Source organism: Rhinopithecus roxellana, chromosome 13, assembly GCF_007565055.1.
Source record: "Rhinopithecus roxellana isolate Shanxi Qingling chromosome 13, ASM756505v1, whole genome shotgun sequence".
Classification (NCBI taxonomy): domain Eukaryota; kingdom Metazoa; phylum Chordata; class Mammalia; order Primates; family Cercopithecidae; genus Rhinopithecus; species Rhinopithecus roxellana.
The window spans coordinates 49722007-49742437 of record NC_044561.1 but is presented as its reverse complement, the minus strand read 5'-3'; the positions used below and the strand labels follow the sequence as shown (position 1 = coordinate 49742437).

The following is a 20431-nucleotide window of genomic DNA, read 5'->3' as shown; positions in this document are numbered from 1 at the left end:
AAGAGCAATGTGGATCCCAAGGCAGTAGTCAGGGGGGCCACCTTGCTGCTGTTGGAGTTATACATCTGTCCCAACAGGCAGAGATCACTTCTGCTGGGAAGTCTTTGGAGATGTGGGCAGGGGATGTGTTGGTGAGAGGAGAGGTGTTAGGCATTTTAGCTCTGCTCTGCATTGTGAGCAATTTTTTGATTGACATACATTTGATTCGTGCCCTATACCCTATCCATATAGGGACTCAGTAAATACTGAATTGAACTGACTAGATATCAAAGGCTCATTGAGAAAAAATTTAAGAAAAGGGGTCTAAGTTCAGATTGGATCATTACTTAGAATAAGGATTCAATTTGAAAATCATGGTTGTCATCAAAATATTTTGTACTTAAGCATTTTTTTTGAAATTTGCTTTTCTAAAAATTTCATTTGAATGTGTTTCCTCTCATCCTTCTTTGAGTCATGCCAGACACCACCTCTGTTATATCCATTTATTCATTTAATGCCCATAGAGGACCATGCCAACCCACATCCATCCAGACTTCCAGGCCTAAGGTTCTGGCTGAAATGACACAGAGACCATGGCAATGGCTATGGACAGTCCTGTTTCTAGAAAGTGACCTTCACACACATTCCCACAAAGGCTGCCTGTGCTTGTTTTAAACTGAGGGTTACCAATGTCCTTCCATTTCAGGGACTTCAGTCACAAGAGTGCTTCTATGTTATCAGGAATTGGAGGTACACCAAAATAATATCAAATATGCAAGGAACTAAAGAGATGCTAATCTCATTCCTGCAGCTCCTGGTTCTCTGGCTGGGTAAAACACCCAGCATATTGTTACCTTTGCAATTTAAAAATCCACAGCATTTAAAAGGATTATACCTATGTCTGTGTAAACTAGGTTGATTGAGGTTTAAAAAAACCATAAAGGCAACGTTTATCTTTAAATGTCAAACATTGTGCGAGAAGATTTAATGTTCTTTCCTACCCATGAATAACATTCCAGACTGTAATTAATTTATCCATGTTCCTATCAGCACAGCATTATTCTGGGACAAAAAGCAGGTGGGGAGTGACAGAGGGGGTGGGAACACTGTTATTTCTTTCGAAAAAGCTTTCTTGATTGGATTTGTGCTCTTTTCATAACAATGTGAAGGTTGTGGTTATTTGTCAACTGCAAGGGCAGCTGTAATGCCCGAACCTGTGGGTCTATAGCCAACTGCATCTCATCTTCCCTGGGTGACTTGAGGGTGCTATGAATTAGTGCCAATGACCCCAAGACCTGGGCAGAGGCAGCCTAAATGACCACATTAATGGACAGTCTTGCTATCCACCAGTCAGGCAGCATTCAGTGGCATTTTTTGGGCACAGTGCACAGTAGAGACCCATGAAATTGATGCTATGCAGTTGAGTTTGTCTAATGGAGAAAACAGTCCTTCCCCTAAATCAGGGGTTTCTAATGTGGCAGCCACCAATCGCCAACATATCAGGGGTCTAGAGAGCTCTTGAACTGCAGAACAAATGTTGCACATGTGTGCATTGGGGTTGGCGGGGGCAGGATGGTGGAGGAGAGCCATAGTTTTTTCTCAAATTCCCAAGAAGAACCTGAAAAAAATTAATAATCATTGCTCTAAAATGATAAACAGAACTTACATATCTGACATAGCCAAAAAGCACTTGCAACACAACTAATTAGCAAGGTCAAAGCAATTCAATGAGGAAAGGAGTTCTCAGGTATGCCAAGGGAAGAAACAGCTGGGTAAGGCGTTTTACGGAAAGAAGGTCCTGGAACAGAGTGACAAACCCTACACCTACAGAACCAGGCAGGCCATTCAGCACAGGAGCCTGCTGAGTGTCCTTGTGGAGGAGAATGTGGAGTAGCGGGGCCGGTGGTAAACTCTGGTTTGCATTTGGTATAGGAAGCTGACAGCGTCAGCATCAGTTTCTGCCAGTTGGCTACTCTGCCAAAAGTGGGCATGATGTTTCTAGACCTGAATTTTGTTGAATACGAGAGCTCTCAATTCTTACATCTTAAAAGTGAATTCAAAATTAAAGTGAACAAACAGACCCTGTGCCTAGAGGCTCAGAGCTGGTCAGGGTGCCCATTCTCAGACCTTTGCTGGGGAGCTGAGGTTTGAAAAACTCCTGGGTCCCATTCGGTGGCAGGCATCAGCCTGTGCTGTGTACAGCTGGAAACAGAGGCTAGACCCATGAAGAAGGGTCTGGAAGGGGGAAAGGTGAGTCATGTACAACGAATGGAGGCACCTCGGTTGCTGGTCTAGAAGCTCCGCTAGAGGGGCAGAGTAGTGGGGAATGAAGTCGGTGAGCTGGAACATCCTGCAGGGCTCCAAACAGGTTGTGGCTGGTTTCTTTTTGGAACCAGAGCAATCCTCTAGGAAGTCTTAGGAGAATGCCAGGAGGCCTCACGCAGCGTTTGGGAAGGACACTTCTCACATATAGCACTTATTCCCAGGCAAAGAGAGTCCTGGGAGGAAACTGACACAGGCCACCTATGACCAAGCAAATCAGACAGGGAAATGTTGGTCAAAGAAGGGAGACAGAAGAGACTGGGGAGCAACAAATGGCTCTCACAAGACATGGATGTGTTAAGCCACCGTGTGGGATGGGGATTGACCTGTGGACAGCACTGGGTCGGGGAGTTGACACACCAGGTGGCTGAGTGGGGTCTCTTTCATCATTCTGTTCCCCATCACCTGTCACTGGGGGGACAGGATGGGGACTTCAGGGCCCTTGCTCCCCTTAGACTTTCTCATGGGGGGGGGGGGAATATTTTGCTTTTAGCATAACAGCACTCAGTTTATGCTCTGCTGCTGCTAAAGATTGTTTGCCTTTAGGGGTGTGTCTTGCTGAAGATCCAGAAGCCCCAGGGAAATGAGAGTTGTCCCTGAGGATAGTAGAAACCACAGGGTAAAGGACTGAAAAAACAACAAAGGGCAAGGCACAATGGCTCATGCCCATAGCCCCAAACTTTGGGAGGCCAAGGCAGGAGGATCACTGGAGGCCAGAAGTTCGAGAACAGCCTGAGACTCCTGTCTCTACAAAAATTTTTTTTTATTAGCCAAGGCATGGTGATGCACAACTGTAGTTCCAGCTACTCAGGAGGCTGAACTGGGAGAATGTCTTGAGCCAGGAGTTCGAGGTTGCAATGAGCAATGAACGCACCACTGCACTCCAGCCTGGGCAGCAGAGTTAGACCTTGTCTAAGGAAAAAGAAAAAGGCAACAAAAGAGGGGCCAAAGGGCAAGGAATGTCCCCAGGCTAAGACAGGGGCATCTGGACACCAACTGAGGGGCAGCCAGAGGGAAGAGTAAAGAACCGTGTGCATGACCCTGCATACTAGATGGGTTACACTGCAGATCTGTCCTTTCTGGTAACAGGCTGAGCCTTTCTTCCTCCATTATCCCATGAGCAGAGTTAGGAACAAAAGCAGGACATTCAGCTTTCAAATTAAGACTTGAGGTTTTCCTAAGAAAGGACGAGAAGTGGCTGGAGCTTTGGCTTTGATGTCACATGCACTGAGGTGGGAGCTCATGAAAAATGAAGATAAACCCACTGAGAGGGGCAGGGAGCCATGCTCACCACCCCTCTAGCAAAGCGACCAAGAGAAAAAGAGGAAGGAAGAAAGAGAAATAGAGACAGAAGTGACCCAAGGACTATATGGGCTATGGTTCTGTTATCATTATTTCAAGATCAATCATACCTATAAAATGGAGAGAGGCGAGAATGAAAGAATGAAGGGAGAAGGAAGAAGAAGAAAAAAGGGGAAAAAAGAGAAAACCATTTCAAGTTCATCAAGGATTACAAAATACACTCTTTCTCATCTGTAATCATGTCTTATCATTTCAAAAAGAAAATAACAACCACAGCATCATCATAATAAAATAACTCATCATATGTGGGATAGAGAGGAAGAGGAGACATAAGAACAACATCACTTACATAAGCCTTTAGTTTCTGACAGTGCTTCCATTCATACTGTCTTCACCATAACCAGTTGACAGGTGGGCAGGCATTGTTCCACACTCTGATGGGAATAATGCTCCCTCCAGCTGATCTGGGCTGCTCCACACATGTTTACCTGGTCTATGAATTGTTACTAAGAGGGTTACATATCAAAGCTTGGTGGGACAAACCTTTTGCTTCAATCCATTATCCATTTGGAGAGGTAGACAGGAGGATACTGCATGTGTACAGCATGACCTTGAGGCAAAAAATCCAGGGAACTTTCACATAAAGTTTATGTAATTTTTCTTAAATATTAAAGTACATAGAGTTTGATATGGTTTGGCTGTGTCCTCACCCAAATCTCCTCTTGAATTGTAATCCAAATTGTAATCCCCACGTGTTGCAGGAGGGACTTTGTGGGAAGTGATTGGATCATGGAGGTGGTTCTTCCATGCCATTCTCATGATAGTGAGTGAGTTCTCACAAGATCTGATAGTTTTATAAGGGGCTTTTCCTTCCACTTTGCTCTGCACTTCTCTCTCCTGCTGCCATGTAAAGAAGGACATGTTTGCTTCCCTTTTGGCCATGATTGTAAGTTCCTGAGGCCTCCTCAGCCATGTTGAACTGTGAATCAATTAAACCTTTTTTCTTTATAAACTACCCAGTTTCAGGCAGTTCTTTATAACAGTGTGAGAACAGACTAATATAGAGTTGTTGCAAAACAAAAACGGAAGGAAAACACGAAGTAGCATAAATAAGATCATAAATCCCCGATAGGCCTACCACTAATAGACAATGTTAACATGGTGGCGTGCTTCCTTATAGACTTTTGAAATAATGCCTGGCATCTCATATTTACAGTTTAGGGCCTTGGGTTTTGTGGGGGGTTTTGTTTTGTTTTCTGTTTTCGTATTTTTCACTTAGCATGATAATATAAAGATCTCCCCTGTTGGTTTTTTGTTTGTTTGTTTTGAGTCAGAGTTTCACTCATCACCCAGGCTGGAGTGCAATGGCATGACCTTGGTTCACTGCAACCTCTGCCTCCTGGGTTCAAGTGATTCTCTTGCCTCAGCCTCCCAAGTACCTGGGATTACAGGTGCCCACCACCACGCCCAACTAAATTTTTGTGTTTTTAGTAGAGACAGGTTTCACCATGTTGGCCAGGCTGGTCTTGAACTCCTAACCTCAGGTGACCTACCCACCTTGGCCTCCCAAAGTGCTGGGATTACAGGTGTGAGCCACCATGCCTGGCCCCACGTTGTTATAAATTATTTGTAAACATTATTTTAAGGTCTCCATATACTATTCTACTATGTAGAATAATATCATATGTATTAAAATTACCTTTTTTTCTATTTTTACAAGTTTAGATTCTAGTTATTGTAAGTAAAAATACAAAGAACTTTTACATGCATAAGGATTTTTCTACAGCTCTGATCCTTAGAATAAATAGATTTCAGTCTGGGTGCGGTGGCTCACGCCTGTAATGCCAGCACTTTGGGAGGCCTAGGCCAATGGATCATCTGAAGTCAGGAGTTCGAGACCAGCCTGGCCAATATGGCAAAACTCCATCTTTACTAAAAATAACAAAAACTAGCAGGGCATGGTAGTGGGCGCCTGTAATCCCAGCAACTTGGGAGGCTGAGTCAGGAGAATTGCTTGAACCTGGGAGGTGAAGATTGCAGTGAGCCGAGATCATGCCATTGCACTCCAGCCGGGGGGACACGGCGAGACTCTGTCTCAAAAAAAAAAAAAAAAAAAAAAAAAAGAATAAATAGATTTCACACAGAGCAATTTCATGTCATAGGCTATGAACATTTTAGGACTTTCCAACGTGGCTGTGTGGGTTCGTTTTGCACCCGCACTGCAGGGCAATGCTGGTTCTGCCTGGTGCACAGGATACATCGGTACACCCCTCGGAGAGCCTCCAATCACCCTCATCCCCATGAGAACACTGAGGTCGAAGCCCAGAGAGAAGTGATCTACCAAGGAAGATCATGGAGGCAGTGACCCTAGAGAATGTCTTCTAGCCCTAGGTCAGGAACCTACCTCTGCGACCCACCTGCAGAGTAGGAACCTGGAGCCTGGACGCCATTCCCCAGAAGGTTCATGGGATTGTCTCTTGGGGACTGCCCCTTCTCACTCTTGCCTACCAAACCCGTGAGCTACAGCTATGAAATTTGCTGGGAAGTCACCTGGATCATTGCACGGTTTGCTCCCTGGAAAAGGACAGCACAGACTGAAAAGCCCCAAGGACGTTAGGGTGTGCGCGCCAAGGCTCGGGTGCCTCCAGCTACTGCCTGCCACTCCGGTCCCCCTCCTGTCTAGTCCACAGCTGCACCCCCAGCTCAGGGCTGCACACACAGTAAGTAGGTGCTTCATAAATGTTTGCCGAATAGATGTGTGGCCACAGCTGAGGTGCGGGACAAGGCTGAAAGGAGTGGTGAGGGGCGGAGGTTGAGCCGTCTTTGGAGTGATTATGTTCAGAGATATTTGAAGGCTGTCACGTCCGAGGGTGGGGCGTCTCCCAGACGGCCTTTCTCCTGGCTGCAGTAGCTTCCTCCCTGGCAACCTCAAACTCCCGCAGGAAGGTAGGTAGATCTGTCGGTTGGTCGGCTTTCTCGATCCTAATGCAGACCTTCTGCCGGCCTTGAGCCTCTCCGACAGGATCCAAAGCTCTTCCTCACACGCGGCGGCGTTGGTCTGGGGTGCAGGGTGCGGAGGACCCGGGTGGGCCGGGGCTGGTCTGGGGTGGTCCCGGGGGACCCTGGGCTGGGCCGTGAGTGTAGGCGGAGTGGGGCGGGACGCCTGGCGGCTCTGGGAGGCCCCGCCTGCCCCCGCTCCTCGCGCAGCGCTCAGGCCCTTAGAAGGTGCCGCCCCGGGGCTGGGCTGTCGGTGGCCTCAGCGCTCGGCAGGCGCACACTCAGCTCCACACCCGGCTCTCGGCATCTCAGACCCGGGTAAGTCAGGGGCTCCCACCTCTGCGGCCCTCTCTCGGGGCGCAAGTGGCCTAGTCGGGCGACCCCGGGGGCCCCTGGAACCTGCGTCTCCGGACGCGCAGCGGGCGCGCTCCAGGCTGGAAGCGCCGAGACCCCCGGAGTGGGAGACGGGATAGGATGATCAGCCTCTTCCCTCCTTTCCTTCTGCCGCTCTCATTTACTTACACAACAAACGCATAGCAAAGCATCTCACCAACATAGAATAATGAAAACATTCCTCCATTATTAAGTTATGGACATTCTTGTATAATATTTGGAAAACACTGACATGCAACTTTTAAAAGAAAAGAAAGTCAAAACCACTCACGGGGCCTGAGTCCCCACTGTTTTTCAAAGACCTTCAGCTTTTGTGGGGGACCAGCTCTTGGGCCTTGACATCTCCCTGCCTAAAGGGCATGGGACGCAGAGAACATTACTGATATCTGATCTTGATTGTGGTAATGGGAAAAGTGGGGAACTTCAGAAGAAAGTTGACTAAGTAGCAGAGACGTGCGCACGTGCCCGAATCTATTGCATAATACTTTGCCCCCCGGATTTGTCACATTGCTCTATGGGAATTGACCGTTCATTTGAGTCCACATTTAGATTAAGAAGGAGGTTCCAACTCCATTAAAGAAGGATCTTGTCAATAACCATAGCTGTCATTTATGGTCCAGGTGGTGGGGACTTTGCTGTGTTCACAAAGTTGCTTAAATTCAGCGGTGACTCATATTTACAATGACCGGACGAAACCCCTCTGCTTTCTCTAGCCAGTTTCACCCAATCATCAGGTGAGCCGAGGATCCATTGGAGGAAGGCATTATCTGTATCCAGAGGAAACAGTCAAGGATATTCAGGTAGGACCTGCTTTTGACAGGTTATTGGAAAATGGATTGTTTTGAAAATAAAGCTCACTTAGAAGGCATCAGAGGGACTCATTGCTGTCTTCTTAAATCTCTGAGGGTGAGACAGCTTCTGTGTGGTTTTGGTCTTTCTGGTAGTTGAAAGGAACACTTATTATTCATGCGTTCATGCATGCCTGCCTGCATTCGCTGAATGTTTATTGCGCTCCTACCATATGCCAGCCTCTGTTCTAGCTGCTTGGGATGCAGTGAAGAACAACCCACGCAAAGATCCCTGCCCACAATAGCTTGCATTTTGGTGGGAAAGACAAACGGTGAACAATCAACATCATAATTAAGAAAACTTTATTTTATTGGAAGGTGATACGGACTATGGAAAAGGAGGAGGGAAAAAAAGGTTAAGTGGTAAGGAGGGAAGAAAATTGTGCTCTACTATTAATGATCACTGACTGCCCAAATTTTTTTAGAAATAAGGTGGGTTGCAGAGAGAGAGAGATATATATATATGAATACTGTAAATCTTAATATTCAAAATTAATAACAAAAATACATTAATAATATAAATATAAATAAATAATATAAAATCTAATATATAAAAACATACTATATTGCAAGAGGTTTTGCTTTGATTACTCAATAATCTATTTCCAGAGCATAGTATACCTTACCAATTCTTCACTCACTTTCCCATTGTAGTGGTATTGAATCTAATACTTTGCATTCCCACTTAATTCAGGAAAACCTTACTGAAATATTCTGGGTACTGGAGTGGGAACAAAGGTAAGCAAGATGGTCTCTGTCCTTTGGGACCTCCTGGGAGAAAATTCCCAGACAAGTCTACAAATGATTAGAAGTTAGAATATGACCGGCACTGTGGGAGAGATATATACAAGGGGTCAAAGAAGGGGAGGGGATTCTGGATCCGGGTCAGACACAGTGTGGATATGAGCTGGCATCTGAAGGACCAGTAGAATTTTCAGAAGGGAATATGGTGGGAATGCCTCACCTACAGAGAGAACATCAAACATAAAGCAAGAGACCGGGCACAGTGACTTAGGCCTGTAATCCTAGCACTTTCAGAGGCCAAGGTGGGCAGATCACTTTAGCACAGTCATGCTGAGCCTGGGCAACATGGCGAAACCCTGTCTCTACTAAATATACAAAAAGTAGCCAGGCATGGTGCCATGCACCTGTAAACCCAAACTACTCAGGAGGCTGAGGCATGAGAATCACTTAAACCCAGGAGGCGGAGGAGGTTGTAGTAAGTCAAGATCGTGCCACTGCACTTCAGCCTGAGCAATAGAGTGAGACTTGGTCTCTAAAATAAAATAAATAAAATAAATAAATAAAATAAAATAAAATAAAATAAAATAAAATGAAGCAAGAGCTAGGAAGGCCAGGGGCTGATTCCACGCTGCACAAAGACCTCGGATATATACTCAAGGTAGATTCCATCATTCCCACTGTTCAGGTGAGGAAACAGGCTCCCTGGATTTATGTCATTTGCTGAAGATGAGAGTCCTTCCTTCCCTCCTGATGTGTGACTTCAGCTGTCATTCATTATCCATCCCCAAACGCCCGCCCATGTTTTCATATTGAGTTTGATGGAGTCTCCTCACCAGCTTGCTGGCCTGACCTCCCTGAGTATTCAGTGTTTATATTTCCATTCTTCACACCGCAGACTCTCTCTCTATTACCCACAGAGAGGTCTAGGAAGCTCCTCATAAAAGCGCAGACTCAAGCCACACTCCACGTCCCGCTGGGAGGTGGCAGGAAACACTTTTCTGATCAGAGAGGACAGTCTGATTCTGGGCCTCTGGACGGTTTTATCCTGATTCCTTGAGAGACTCTGGACACCTCAGTGCCCACTGACACTGGGGAGAGGGGAAGGATAGAAGACCAGACAAAGCCAGCCAAGTGCCTGGAAGCATCTGGTGGCCCTGGGTGGCTTCTTTTCTGCTAGGAGGGAGATATGTTTCCAGAATTTGGACATACTGCTGTGATAAAGATGAAAACAGTAGACAGTTGGTTCCAAGGACAATTGACTCAGAATTCTTGGCTCGATAAGATCATATTCACCAAAATGAGGCTTATCCATCATTGCTTTTACCCTGATTCTGTTTCTTAAAACAAATGAGACCAAATGATGATGTTAAGACTGGATGCTCTTTTGAAGAAATGCTTAAGGAGTCCTGTCAAGCGTGATAAAAATACCCACACTCAACCTAGGGAAGTAAGTTAAGGAGCCCTGTAGTTTCTCTAGGACTGACCTGGGGCTGGAACCCAGATTCCTGAGCTCTGACTCCGACCTTCCTGTCTCCCCTACTCACCCCTAGAATCTATTCCTTTTAGAAGAAAGCTTGGAGTTAGCCACAAGAACCTTACCCAGTCACTAAATGCTTAAGAAAGAATGATCAGGAACTGGGAGAATTTGCTAATAATAATAAAAGAATGAGAGGGGTGCACTCAGGGCAGGGGGCTTGAAGAACAGCTCCTCTGTTTACAACACACTCAACAGGGGTCTGAGGTCACAGTGATGAGAGGCCCAAACTTGTGGCCTCCCCATAAACAAATGCCCTACTCATGTCCCCTGCAGGATCAATGGGACAGGGCTCAGTATTGGGAGGAAGGCTGCAGTATTTACTGGGAAAGCCTGCTGTCTACAGCCTGTCCAGTTTATGCACGGGCAGGCCACAGTTGGTCTTAGAAATAAAGGCTTTGGAAAATTAAAAAAAGAAAGAAAGAATGAGAGTTTCCCATGATGGGAAAGCTTCTGTTCTGAAAGCTTCCAGGCTGTTATCAGTGCTGATAGGCGACACAGCCAGAGCACGTGGGAGAAGTCAGAAGAGGTGGTGTGTGCCCGGAGGAGGCGCCACCCTCTGCCCTCTTCTCCCCTGGGTTCAGCTGGGGGCCTTATGGAACTTCAAGGTGCTGGAGGACCCCATTGGTCTCCATTTGCAGGTGTCTCACTCAGCACAGCTGCCCAGAGCCCTGTGTCCTGAGTGATTTCCAGTAGGCCGGCAGCTCTGGGTCTAAGCTTTTAAGAAAAAAAAAAAAAAAAAAAAGCACTACCCTTGATTAGGGGCAGCATTCCTATCTCACATCCAGGTAGAAGCAGAAATGGCCAGGAATCCACCCCACTTTCTGGACCCAATGAGGCCACAGTTTGAGAATGTTCAGCACAGGCCGAGCATCAAATGGATTTTGAACATCTCTGGCTCCTACCATTTCTGCCTCCCCCATTGCTTTACTCACTGTGCAAGCTACAAAAAGCTGAGGGGACAGGAACAGGGATGACTTCTGATGGCATATTCAGGTAAGCAGCCAACCCCCATTTGGTTGGATCCAATGCTACCTGATAAAAGGGGCCTATTCCTCAGCTATTTTGAACCTGCTTCCTCTGTACAAGGTCCTGGGAATTGCTCTTTACTATACTAATAAAATGTGAGTCAATAGCTAAGAGATGACATTTTAGACGTATTTTTGGTTGGTTGTTTTTGTTTGTATTTATTTTTTTAAGTTCCAGGTACAAGTGCAGGATGTGCAGGTTTGTTACAGACATAAACATGGGCCATGATGGTTTGCGGCACCTGTCAACCCATCACCTAGGTATTTAGCCCAGCATGCATTAGTTCTTTTCCCTATTGCTCTTCCCCACCCACCTTCCCCCGACAAGCCCCAGTGAGCGTTGTTCCCCTCCCTCTGTCCGTGTGTTCTCATTGTTCAGCTCCCACTTAATTTAAGTGAGAATATGCGGTGTTTGGTTTTCTGCTCCTGCGTTAATTTGCTGAGGATATGTATTTCTGATAGGAGAGATTACTTTTGGCAAGCCATCTCATCTCTAAGGAGCCCCATTTTCTGAAAGTTAGGATTGTTGGATCAGTTGCTCTCCCACTCTGTTTGAGTCCAACCATCTGAAAGTGCAGCCACGGGGCATGTAGGTGCTTCGGCATCGTGTATAATGGAACTGAACCTAGAGAATCTGATATAAAATCCCAAATGACAGGCAGATCCAGACTCTGTCATTTACACCATGCTGACTATTAAGAAGACATTGCCAAACTCATTTTGAGACTCATTACACAAAAATACCATGGCGACCCAGCCTGCAGGCATTGGGGGTATGGAGGACATTTAGCAAAAGCAATGCAATAAATTACATGTAAAGTTTTAAAAAATTCTTTAAAAATATAGGGTTGTTATTTGAAAGGCAGTTAATTAGCTTGACTTAAGCTCTGACGGGTGAATTGTAATTGAAGGCACCAGCGTGCGTGAGAGTGGGGACAGCTGAGGTTACACTGAAGACTGGAGGGTTTCTTTCTGCAATTTCTCTTCAGACTGTATCAGAGGCAAACAATGCCAAAGAAAGAAAATATAAAAAACAAACAAGATTTGAAAAATAGTCAGTGAAATCATATTTTTACATTCTTGCAAAATTCTTCCAGGTACCCTGCAGCACAAAAGGCTGATTTGTCAGTTTCCTAGGGTCCCACACCACAGCCCAGTGGTTCTCAATCTTGGCTACAAATTAGGGTCATTTGGGAGGTTTCTAAAAAGTCTCTGAATCAGGCAGGAACCCAGACCAAGGACATTAAAATCTCTGGAGGTGAGATCCAGGTTATTTTCTAAAGGCTCCCCCAGTGATTCCAATAGATCACCAAGCAAGGCCTCCAGACCAGAAGCATTAGCACCACGTAGGCATGTGTTAGGAATGCAGATTCCCAGGCCTGCTCCAGTTCTACCGAATCAGAAACTCTGTAAGTAGAGCCCAGCATTCTGCATTTTTTTTTTTTTTTTTTTTTTGAGACAGAGTCTCACTCTGTCGCCCAGGCAGGAGTGCAACGGCACAATCTTAGCTCACTGCAACCTCCGCCTCCTGGGTTCAAGTGATTCTTCTGCCTCAGCCTCCCAAGTAGCTGGGATTATAGGTGCCCACCACCATGCCTGGCTTATTTTTGTATTTTTAGTAGAGACGGGGTTTTACCATGTTGGCCAGGCTGCTCTCAAACTCCTGACATCAAGTGATCCACCTGCTTCGGCCTCCCAAAGTGCTGGGATTATAGGAGCAATCTGCATTTTAACAAGGTCATTCTAAAGCATTCCAAAGAACAAGGCTGAGGATGGTTTGGGCTTGGGAGTTTCTCAAAGCAGATGTTTCCAGTTGCCTCTTTGGCCATAGGAAAATCCGTCTGGTTCTAAGTAACAAGACTTCTCGGTGAACTCACTATTATGAATTAATTGCAGACGTTACTCTTACTTTGCTGTATGGATTTATCAGTTTTAAACCAATTAACATGTGGATCTTCAAATGTTGCCTGCCATAATTCTACCCTCATATGGTCATGAAGTTGTAAAGACTCTCTAACAGTAATTGGTGGCAGAATTATTTGCCAATTGTGATCGCTCTGGGTTTTTGGAAATTACATCATAGTATCAGGTCCAGGTCTGTCTGTTTTCTGGGGCAGGGTTTTATGCATTTGTGAGTGGTTTCGGGTCATTTAAAAAGAAGTGGTTGAGCGTTGAGTTTGGATCTGTTACCAAACAATTCCCGCCTACCCCAATGATTAGAATGGGGCTAAATGCTAGTTTTGTACAAAAACAAGTACCTGAGTCCCTTGAGCCCAGGCAGCTTAACTCCTGACAGATCTCCGAACAGACTCAAAAGCCTAGAAACCAGGAAAGGCCACAAACAATCTTTGATTCTCATTCATGTCTGATCTCTCCACAAAGTAGGGAAGAGAGCCACCATGGGCAGCCACAGGAAAGCCAAGTCTAAACCCCCAAAGCCCCAAATCCTTGGGCTGCAATTTCTTCACAAGGTAGAAAAACCAATAAACTCCTACCCAGGACCACTGAGTGTGCACCTGCCACGTGCCATGTGCTGTCAGCCACTCTACACACCTGCTCAGTGGTTCAACAGCCTGCATATGTTAGTGGTGTTTCTCGCTACTTTGGAAAGAAGAAAAGACTTGACTGAGCAATTCTAAGGAACCTACCCAGGAAGTAGCAAAGCTAGAATCCAAACCTGGGGTAGCAATGGAATCCCCAACTCTGAGTTCTTTCCACTCCTCACTCCTGCCTTCTGAGACTGTAGTTCGTGGTAGGAGATGACTGCCCCTCTGGAAAAGGGAGTCAGTTAAAGCTTTGGAGCCAGCTCATTGGCATCTGTTCACTGGAGTAAGCAGGTTATAAAGAGTCAAGCCCCGCTGGTCAAAAGGTATTAAGTTCTGGTGGCATCTATTTGATAAGCACTCAGGGCAGCTCCTGTATTGCTGTGTGCCCAGCACCGGGCTGGATGGGCAGAGCAGGCATGGGATAAGGGGCCTGGAGATCCTGACCATGATGAGGTTAGCAGGGGTCATAGTGTGCACAGTGATGACTCAGCTCCATGCATCAGAGCAGGCTTCAGGAAGGAGGTGAGAGCTGGGCTGAATTTTAAGCATGAATAGGCATTGCTGAGAAGTTTCATGGGCCAAGAAGAAGGTGCAGTCTGAGCTGGAGATGCACAATGTGTGGAGGCTCTGGGGCCAGCAGGGACCATGGAGCATAGGGTCTGGGCACAGTGGCAACAGTGGAATTGGAGAGGGATGCAGAAACTCTCAAATTTAGGACCGTATCCAGGCGGAAGACCAGGAGTTTCACCTTGAAGGCAGGGAGGAGCCAAGGAAGGCCTTCAAGATGGCAACTGCTGTGATGAGATTGCAGTCATCAGTGAGAGGGATGCAGATTTAGGGGTGACTGGTGTTGCCACTCAACTCACTGAGGAAGGGGCCAGTCTCTGACAGGACAGGGTGGGGTGTTAACTTTAAGGAGCCTGGGGATGGCCAAAGGGAACCGTCTCCTTAACAAGTCTTTGGACACATGACTCTGGAGCTTAAAGAGAGCCCTGGGTCATGGCCATGCAGGTGAGCCTGGAGCAGTTGTGGTCACCCCGGGACAGAGGAGAGTGGGAAGAGAAGAGAGCAGGTAACAGAACTCTGAGACACAGCCACAGTTCAGAGACGGTAGAGGAAGAGGGGCCTGGGAAAGGTACCAGATATCTTCACCTGGTGCTGGGTTCGGGGTATGTTTTACAATTAAGCCAATTCAATGAAGAAATAGCTCTGGGTCTAAGCTGGAGAGGAGCCAGGTTTCTGAGATTATTTGTCCTACACAAGATGATGTGCGATGTCGCAGTCCCCATCCTGGCTGGGAAAGACAGAATCATCCCGGCAAGTGTTGGAATTTGTCTTTCCATAGTGATTCTGGCCATAAACTGTCTTCCCAAACACATCCTTCACTTGTAGTTACAACAGTACCCCCGAGGCCATGTTCTACTCCAGGCCATGTTCTACTTAGCTACCTTAAGCTCCTAAGAAGTGAGTAGGGGACAGGCAGGGTGGCTCATGCCTATAATCCCAGCAATTTGGGAGGCTGAGGTCGGCAGATCCTGTAAGCTCAGGGGTTCAAGACCAGCTGTGGCAACATAGGGCAGCCTCACCTCTGCAAAAAATACAAAGATTAGCCAGGCATGGTGGTGCATACCTATAGTCCCATCTACTCTGGAGGATGAGGTAGGAGGATCACCTGAGCCCAGGAGGGTGAGGCTGCAGTGAGCCGAGATTGTGCCACTGCACTCCAGCCTGGGTGACAGAGTGAGACCCTGTCTTAACAAAACAGAAAAAGGAAGAACTGAGTGGGAGCACTTACGTGTGATAAGCTCCCAGCAGCCCCCTCCGGCTTGAGTTTGGAGTGTGACATCAACAACTTGGCCTCTGGGCTTTTGTTGCCCTGCAGGAACTGGAGGTAGAAGCCGGCATTTGCTCAAACCTAAATAAATAAATAAACAAACAAATAAATAACTGACCTGTTTTTTAGCTTACCAATGATCTCAAGGTCACCTGGATGGGGTTTCCACAGCAAACCAAACCCCTGACAGAATCTCACAGCTACTTGGAGACAATTTTTCCAATTCCCAGGCGCACTCTGAGTATACAGGGACAGTGATATCAAGATTAAATGATAGGGAAAATGTCACTTTCTGCATAGCCAGCGAGTGGTGAATGGAAATAAAAGGCAATCTATGCACCATTGCTCAATCAAGAGAGGGCATCGTGTAGACCCAAGACGGCACACACCATGGACTAGAGAGCATGTCCGCGCACCCCTCTCACCTGAGGTTTTAAGATTGTGTACGTGTGTGTGCGTATGTGTGGGCAGGGAGGGAAAAACATAGCACAAGTTGCAACACTGGCCTCTTCGAAGGGAGCTCTCTGTGAAATCTCCCTAGACATTGTGGAGTCCACCACGTGATAGCGTGGATTTTTCATTCAGATGAATGTAACTGTTCGTAGAGGGATGCTCCGTGGTGAAACAGACCACTTATTGCACGTTATCTCCACGGGCGCCCTGGCAGCACCCCAGTCTGACTGGTCATGCGTAAGCCCTCAGGAACTAGTTGTATGAGATGCGTGGTTTTTTTAAGGTGCATAGAAGGGCAAGGATGGGGATGTTTGTCTCCCCCTTGTTTATGGAGTTAGCAGCCACAGCAGTGTCCATCTCTAGGGGAGAAGGCAGAGAAAAGAAGTAGGTGTTCACAATGGGTTGTATACAACCATTGGAAGTAAAGGAATGCACACACCCAGTACCACAAGTGAGCCACAAAAACACAGTCATGAGGAAAAGGAAGGAGGCTGAATTAGTTGGATGACCAGATACCATTTAGCTAAACCAAAATGCACATATGACCCCATACGCCACAATATGCTGCAATGCATATGAAAGAAACTCCTTCTGATGGTCACCTATAGGGGTGGAGATTGGGGGTGGTGGATGGAAATAGAAGGGAATCAATGTATCCATTCATCAGTTAAGAGAAGGCATTGCACAGACTCAAGATGGCACACACCATGGGTGGGGAGCGTGTCAGCTCACCCCTCTCACCTGAGATTTTAAAATTGTGCACATGTGTGTGCGTAAGTGTGGGTTTTGGCCAATATGTACTTTTTGATTTGGGGCTGCATTTTTCCTTTAAGAGGTGTGCCTGGGAAGTTGGAGCTCCAGCAGCGGAACCTTAATGCCCAGGATGATCTTGTCTAACACCACAGCCGTGACGCCCTTTCTGACCAAGCTATGGCAGGAGACAGTTCAGCAGGGCAGCAACATGTCAGGCCTGGCCCGCAGGTCCCCCCGCAGTGATGACGGCAAGCTGGAGGCCCTCTACGTTCTCATGGTGCTGGGGTTTTTCGGCTTCTTCACCCTGGGTATCATGCTGAGCTATATCCGCTCCAAGAAGCTGGAACACTCCAACGACCCATTCAACGTCTACATTGAGTCCGATGCCTGGCAAAAGAAGGACAAGGCCTACGTCCAGGCCCGGGTCCTGGAGAGCTACAGAGCATGCTATGTTGTTGAAAACCATCTGGCCGTAGAACAACCCAACACACACCTTCCCGAGACAAAGTCCTCCCCATGAACCCCATCACTGGCTAAAACTGGACACGTCCTGCCTGGCAACCTGATTTTCTAATCACATTCCTCTCATACTCTTTATTGTGATGGATACCACTGGATTTCTCTTTGGCTGTTGTAAGGCGTGAGGGGTGGGTTAATGACAGTTTCACTGTTTCTCTAAAATCACATTCTTCTGTGATAGACTGTCAGTGGTTCCCCCATATCTGTCCCTGCCTTGCTAAATTTAGCAAAATCCATGAGGACTGGCCTCTGAGAATAGCAGCTGCATTTCCCAGACTCCCTTGCAGCTAGCAAGGTTGTGTGACTAAGCCCTGGCCAGTAGGCATGGAAGTGAAGACTGCAATGTCCAAGTAATCCTTGGAAAGAAAAGAACGTACTCTTCACTTCCCTTGTCCTGCTCCCCAGTGGCTGGATGTGGAGGAGGTGGAGAGCAGCTCTGAGTCTAGGAAAGAATGGGGCACTCAAAGAGCCATACACATCTGGGCCTGGGCGATGTGGATCCTCCTTACCACCCACCAGGCCTCTTCCTTAAGCCACTGTTATTCTGATCTCTGTTAAGGTTGCAGAATCAGTGCCCTTACTGATACACCTGCCTTATAGGACTGAACCTAAAGGGATGACATTTCCATACTTGTCACAAGCACACACCGATTCTGCCCTTGTAACTTCTGTGTTCACTCCTGTGGCTCTATCTTCCTCCTGCCCTTCTTCCTTCCACTCCTCCCTTCCACCCACCCTGCACATATCTCCCCAAAAACACACAGACACATGCACTCATATACATAGATACACACACACACACACACACACACACACACCTCAATCTAGAAAGAACTTGCTTCCTACAGGCCTGAGATGGAGGAGAAACAAATGCCCCCTTCAGAATGCATACCAAGGAGAAGGTGCTCGGTCACTGTGGGAGTGGGGAGAGGTGTCCCCACTCCCCGAGAGCTAGGGGAAGGAGCGGCTGTGGGCAGAGAGGGATACATGGCGCTGGGGTGGCAGGTCCTTTTGAGGTGATGGGCTGGTTTTGTGAGTTGAATTGTACCCCCCAAAAGACAGGTACCTTCAATGTGACCTAATTGGGGAATAGGGTCTTTGCGGATAATCTAGTTGAGGTGAGGTCATTGGGGTGGGCCCTCATCCAATATGACTGGAGTCCTTATCGGAAGAGGGAAATTCGGACACAGACGCATAGGGAGGACACCATGCCGTGACAGAGGCAGAGGGTGCGGTGACACAGCCGCAAACCAAGGAAGGCCAAGGATGGATGCACATTCCCATCCCAAGAAGCTGGGAAGAAGCCAGGAAGGCTCCTCCCCCACAGGTTTCAGAGGAGGCACAGCCCTGCTTGAATTCAAACTTCTGGCCTCCAGAACTGTGAGTCGGTGAGTATCTGTTGTTGAAGCCACCCAGCTTGGGATACTCTGGCAGCCTACTGCCATACAGTATCGGAATACTATAGTGAGCTCATGCAGCACCTCTCACCCACCCAGAGACGGAGCTGCTCTGCTTTCCAGCGGGGCACCTGGAGGGGCCACCACAGCAGATAGAGAGGGACTCCGTTCTGCCACCTGCCTTGAGAGGGTCTCCAGCTGCCATCTGTAGCATCGGAGTCCTCTGCAATGCGACATCCTGAAAGTTCAGCTGCCTGGGCATTCCTGAAGAGTATGGAATATTTAAATGAAACATTTTTTTTTTTAATCTGCACATAAGATAAAAGCAGCACGTGTGCATCTTTGGCCATCCTCAAATGGACAGACTTGGTCTTGTAAGGTTCCAGTCCTTGTTTCACATAATAAACACTGGCATGGCTCAGCCCCTGAGTTACCACAGTCTTTGAGATGAGTGGTTCTTTGGGTCTGAAAGTCCAGAGAGAGCTGTGATCTTTGCCCCACCCGAATAATGCATATGGACACCACACCTTGCCTACCGTGTCCAGGGTTCATGACCAGTGGCAGCCGGACTATGCCTGCTGTGTCTCACGGCCCCTGTGTGAGCCAGACCCTTCTTAGGCAGTTGTATATTTCCGGACTGAGGCAGGGCAGGTTTGCAGAGAGAGACCCAGAGTGCACGTGACCTGCAGTGTGATCCCTGGCGTGCACTGACTTTGATATTCCAGGCACACAGACTGGCTTTTTATCACCACTTCATTTCCCCACTAAGATTCCTGTGCCTTTTAAGGCAGAGGGAGATCCCTGTGGCTTTAGTCTTCCCAGGCCTTAAAGGGCCCTTGTCTTCACTCACAAACCTCTTATCTCTTCCTCCCTCCCCTTCCGCTTCATTTTAAAGGGGGAGAGGGAAAAGTAATCGGGAGACAAATTGAACCACATATTTTCAGACACTTGTTACCATATTTTAAAATTCAGCTTCACATACACAGAGTCTTTGCTATGCACCGTGTACTGTTCTAAGCTCTTTAAAAATAGAATCTCAATTATTATTTTGCAAGCAATACCCTATGCATTCATTAGCTAGGACAACAACGCTTTTTACAGTATTGAGATTTCGTTAGAAAATTAAAGCCGTTTACTATGATCTGTGATGTGTGTTCTTAATGTCACTATGATACTTCTGGAAAACAGTTATCAGTTCTTGCAATGCTTTGATAAGGCAACCCCATGGACTTGGGACTAAGGAAAGTAAGATTGCATATGGATAATTAAACTCTGCCATCAACACACAGCGTGTCAGAACAGAGAGATGTGGGTCCCTCTCATGCCTGCATATAGAAAGCAAGTGAAGCCCTAGGTGGAGACAATGGCGAACTGTAGCACCCTCCTGCCTTGTAAAGGGCAGGCTGCTGTCAACTCCTGGCATTTGCAGCCAGCAGTGAATGTGGGCACAATCCAGATGGAGCAGGGAATGTGGGCACCATCCGGACGGAGTAGGGAATGTAAGCATCGTCCAGACAGAGCAGGGAATGTGGGCACTATCCAGACACAGTGGGGAATGTGGGCACCATCTAGATGGAGCAGGGAATGTGGGCACCGTCTAGACAGAGCAGGGAATGTGGGCACTATCCAGACACAGTGGGGAATGTGGGCACCATCTAGATGGAGCAGGGAATCTGGGCACCATCCAGATGGAGCAGGGGATGTGGGCACCCTCTAGACACAGCAGGGAATGTGGGCACCATCCAGAGAGAGCAGGGAATGTACGTACCATCCAGACAGAGC

The 20431-nt window shown here is 47.2% G+C and overlaps 1 protein-coding gene and 1 non-coding gene across 2 annotated transcripts; both read left to right on the top strand.

Moving 5' to 3' along the window:
- Positions 1-6868: 6868 nt before the first annotated feature.
- Positions 6869-19790, top strand: KCNE1 (potassium voltage-gated channel subfamily E regulatory subunit 1). The gene is made up of 3 exons (XM_010358866.2): positions 6869-6918; positions 7707-7793; positions 16814-19790. The coding sequence occupies exon 3, from the start codon at positions 16855-16857 to the stop codon at positions 17251-17253; it is 399 nt and encodes a 132-aa protein (XP_010357168.1). The 5' UTR covers positions 6869-6918; positions 7707-7793; positions 16814-16854; the 3' UTR covers positions 17254-19790.
- On the top strand, positions 10257-10384 carry LOC115893073. The gene has a single exon (XR_004053029.1). It is a non-coding gene; the product is annotated as a small nucleolar RNA SNORA11 (small nucleolar RNA).
- Positions 19791-20431: the final 641 nt, after the last annotated feature.

Bases quoted from the DNA above. Each gene is read 5' to 3' on its own strand.
- KCNE1 (XM_010358866.2), top strand. From the start codon at position 16,855: ATGCCCAGGATGATCTTGTCTAACACCACAGCCGTGACGCCCTTTCTG.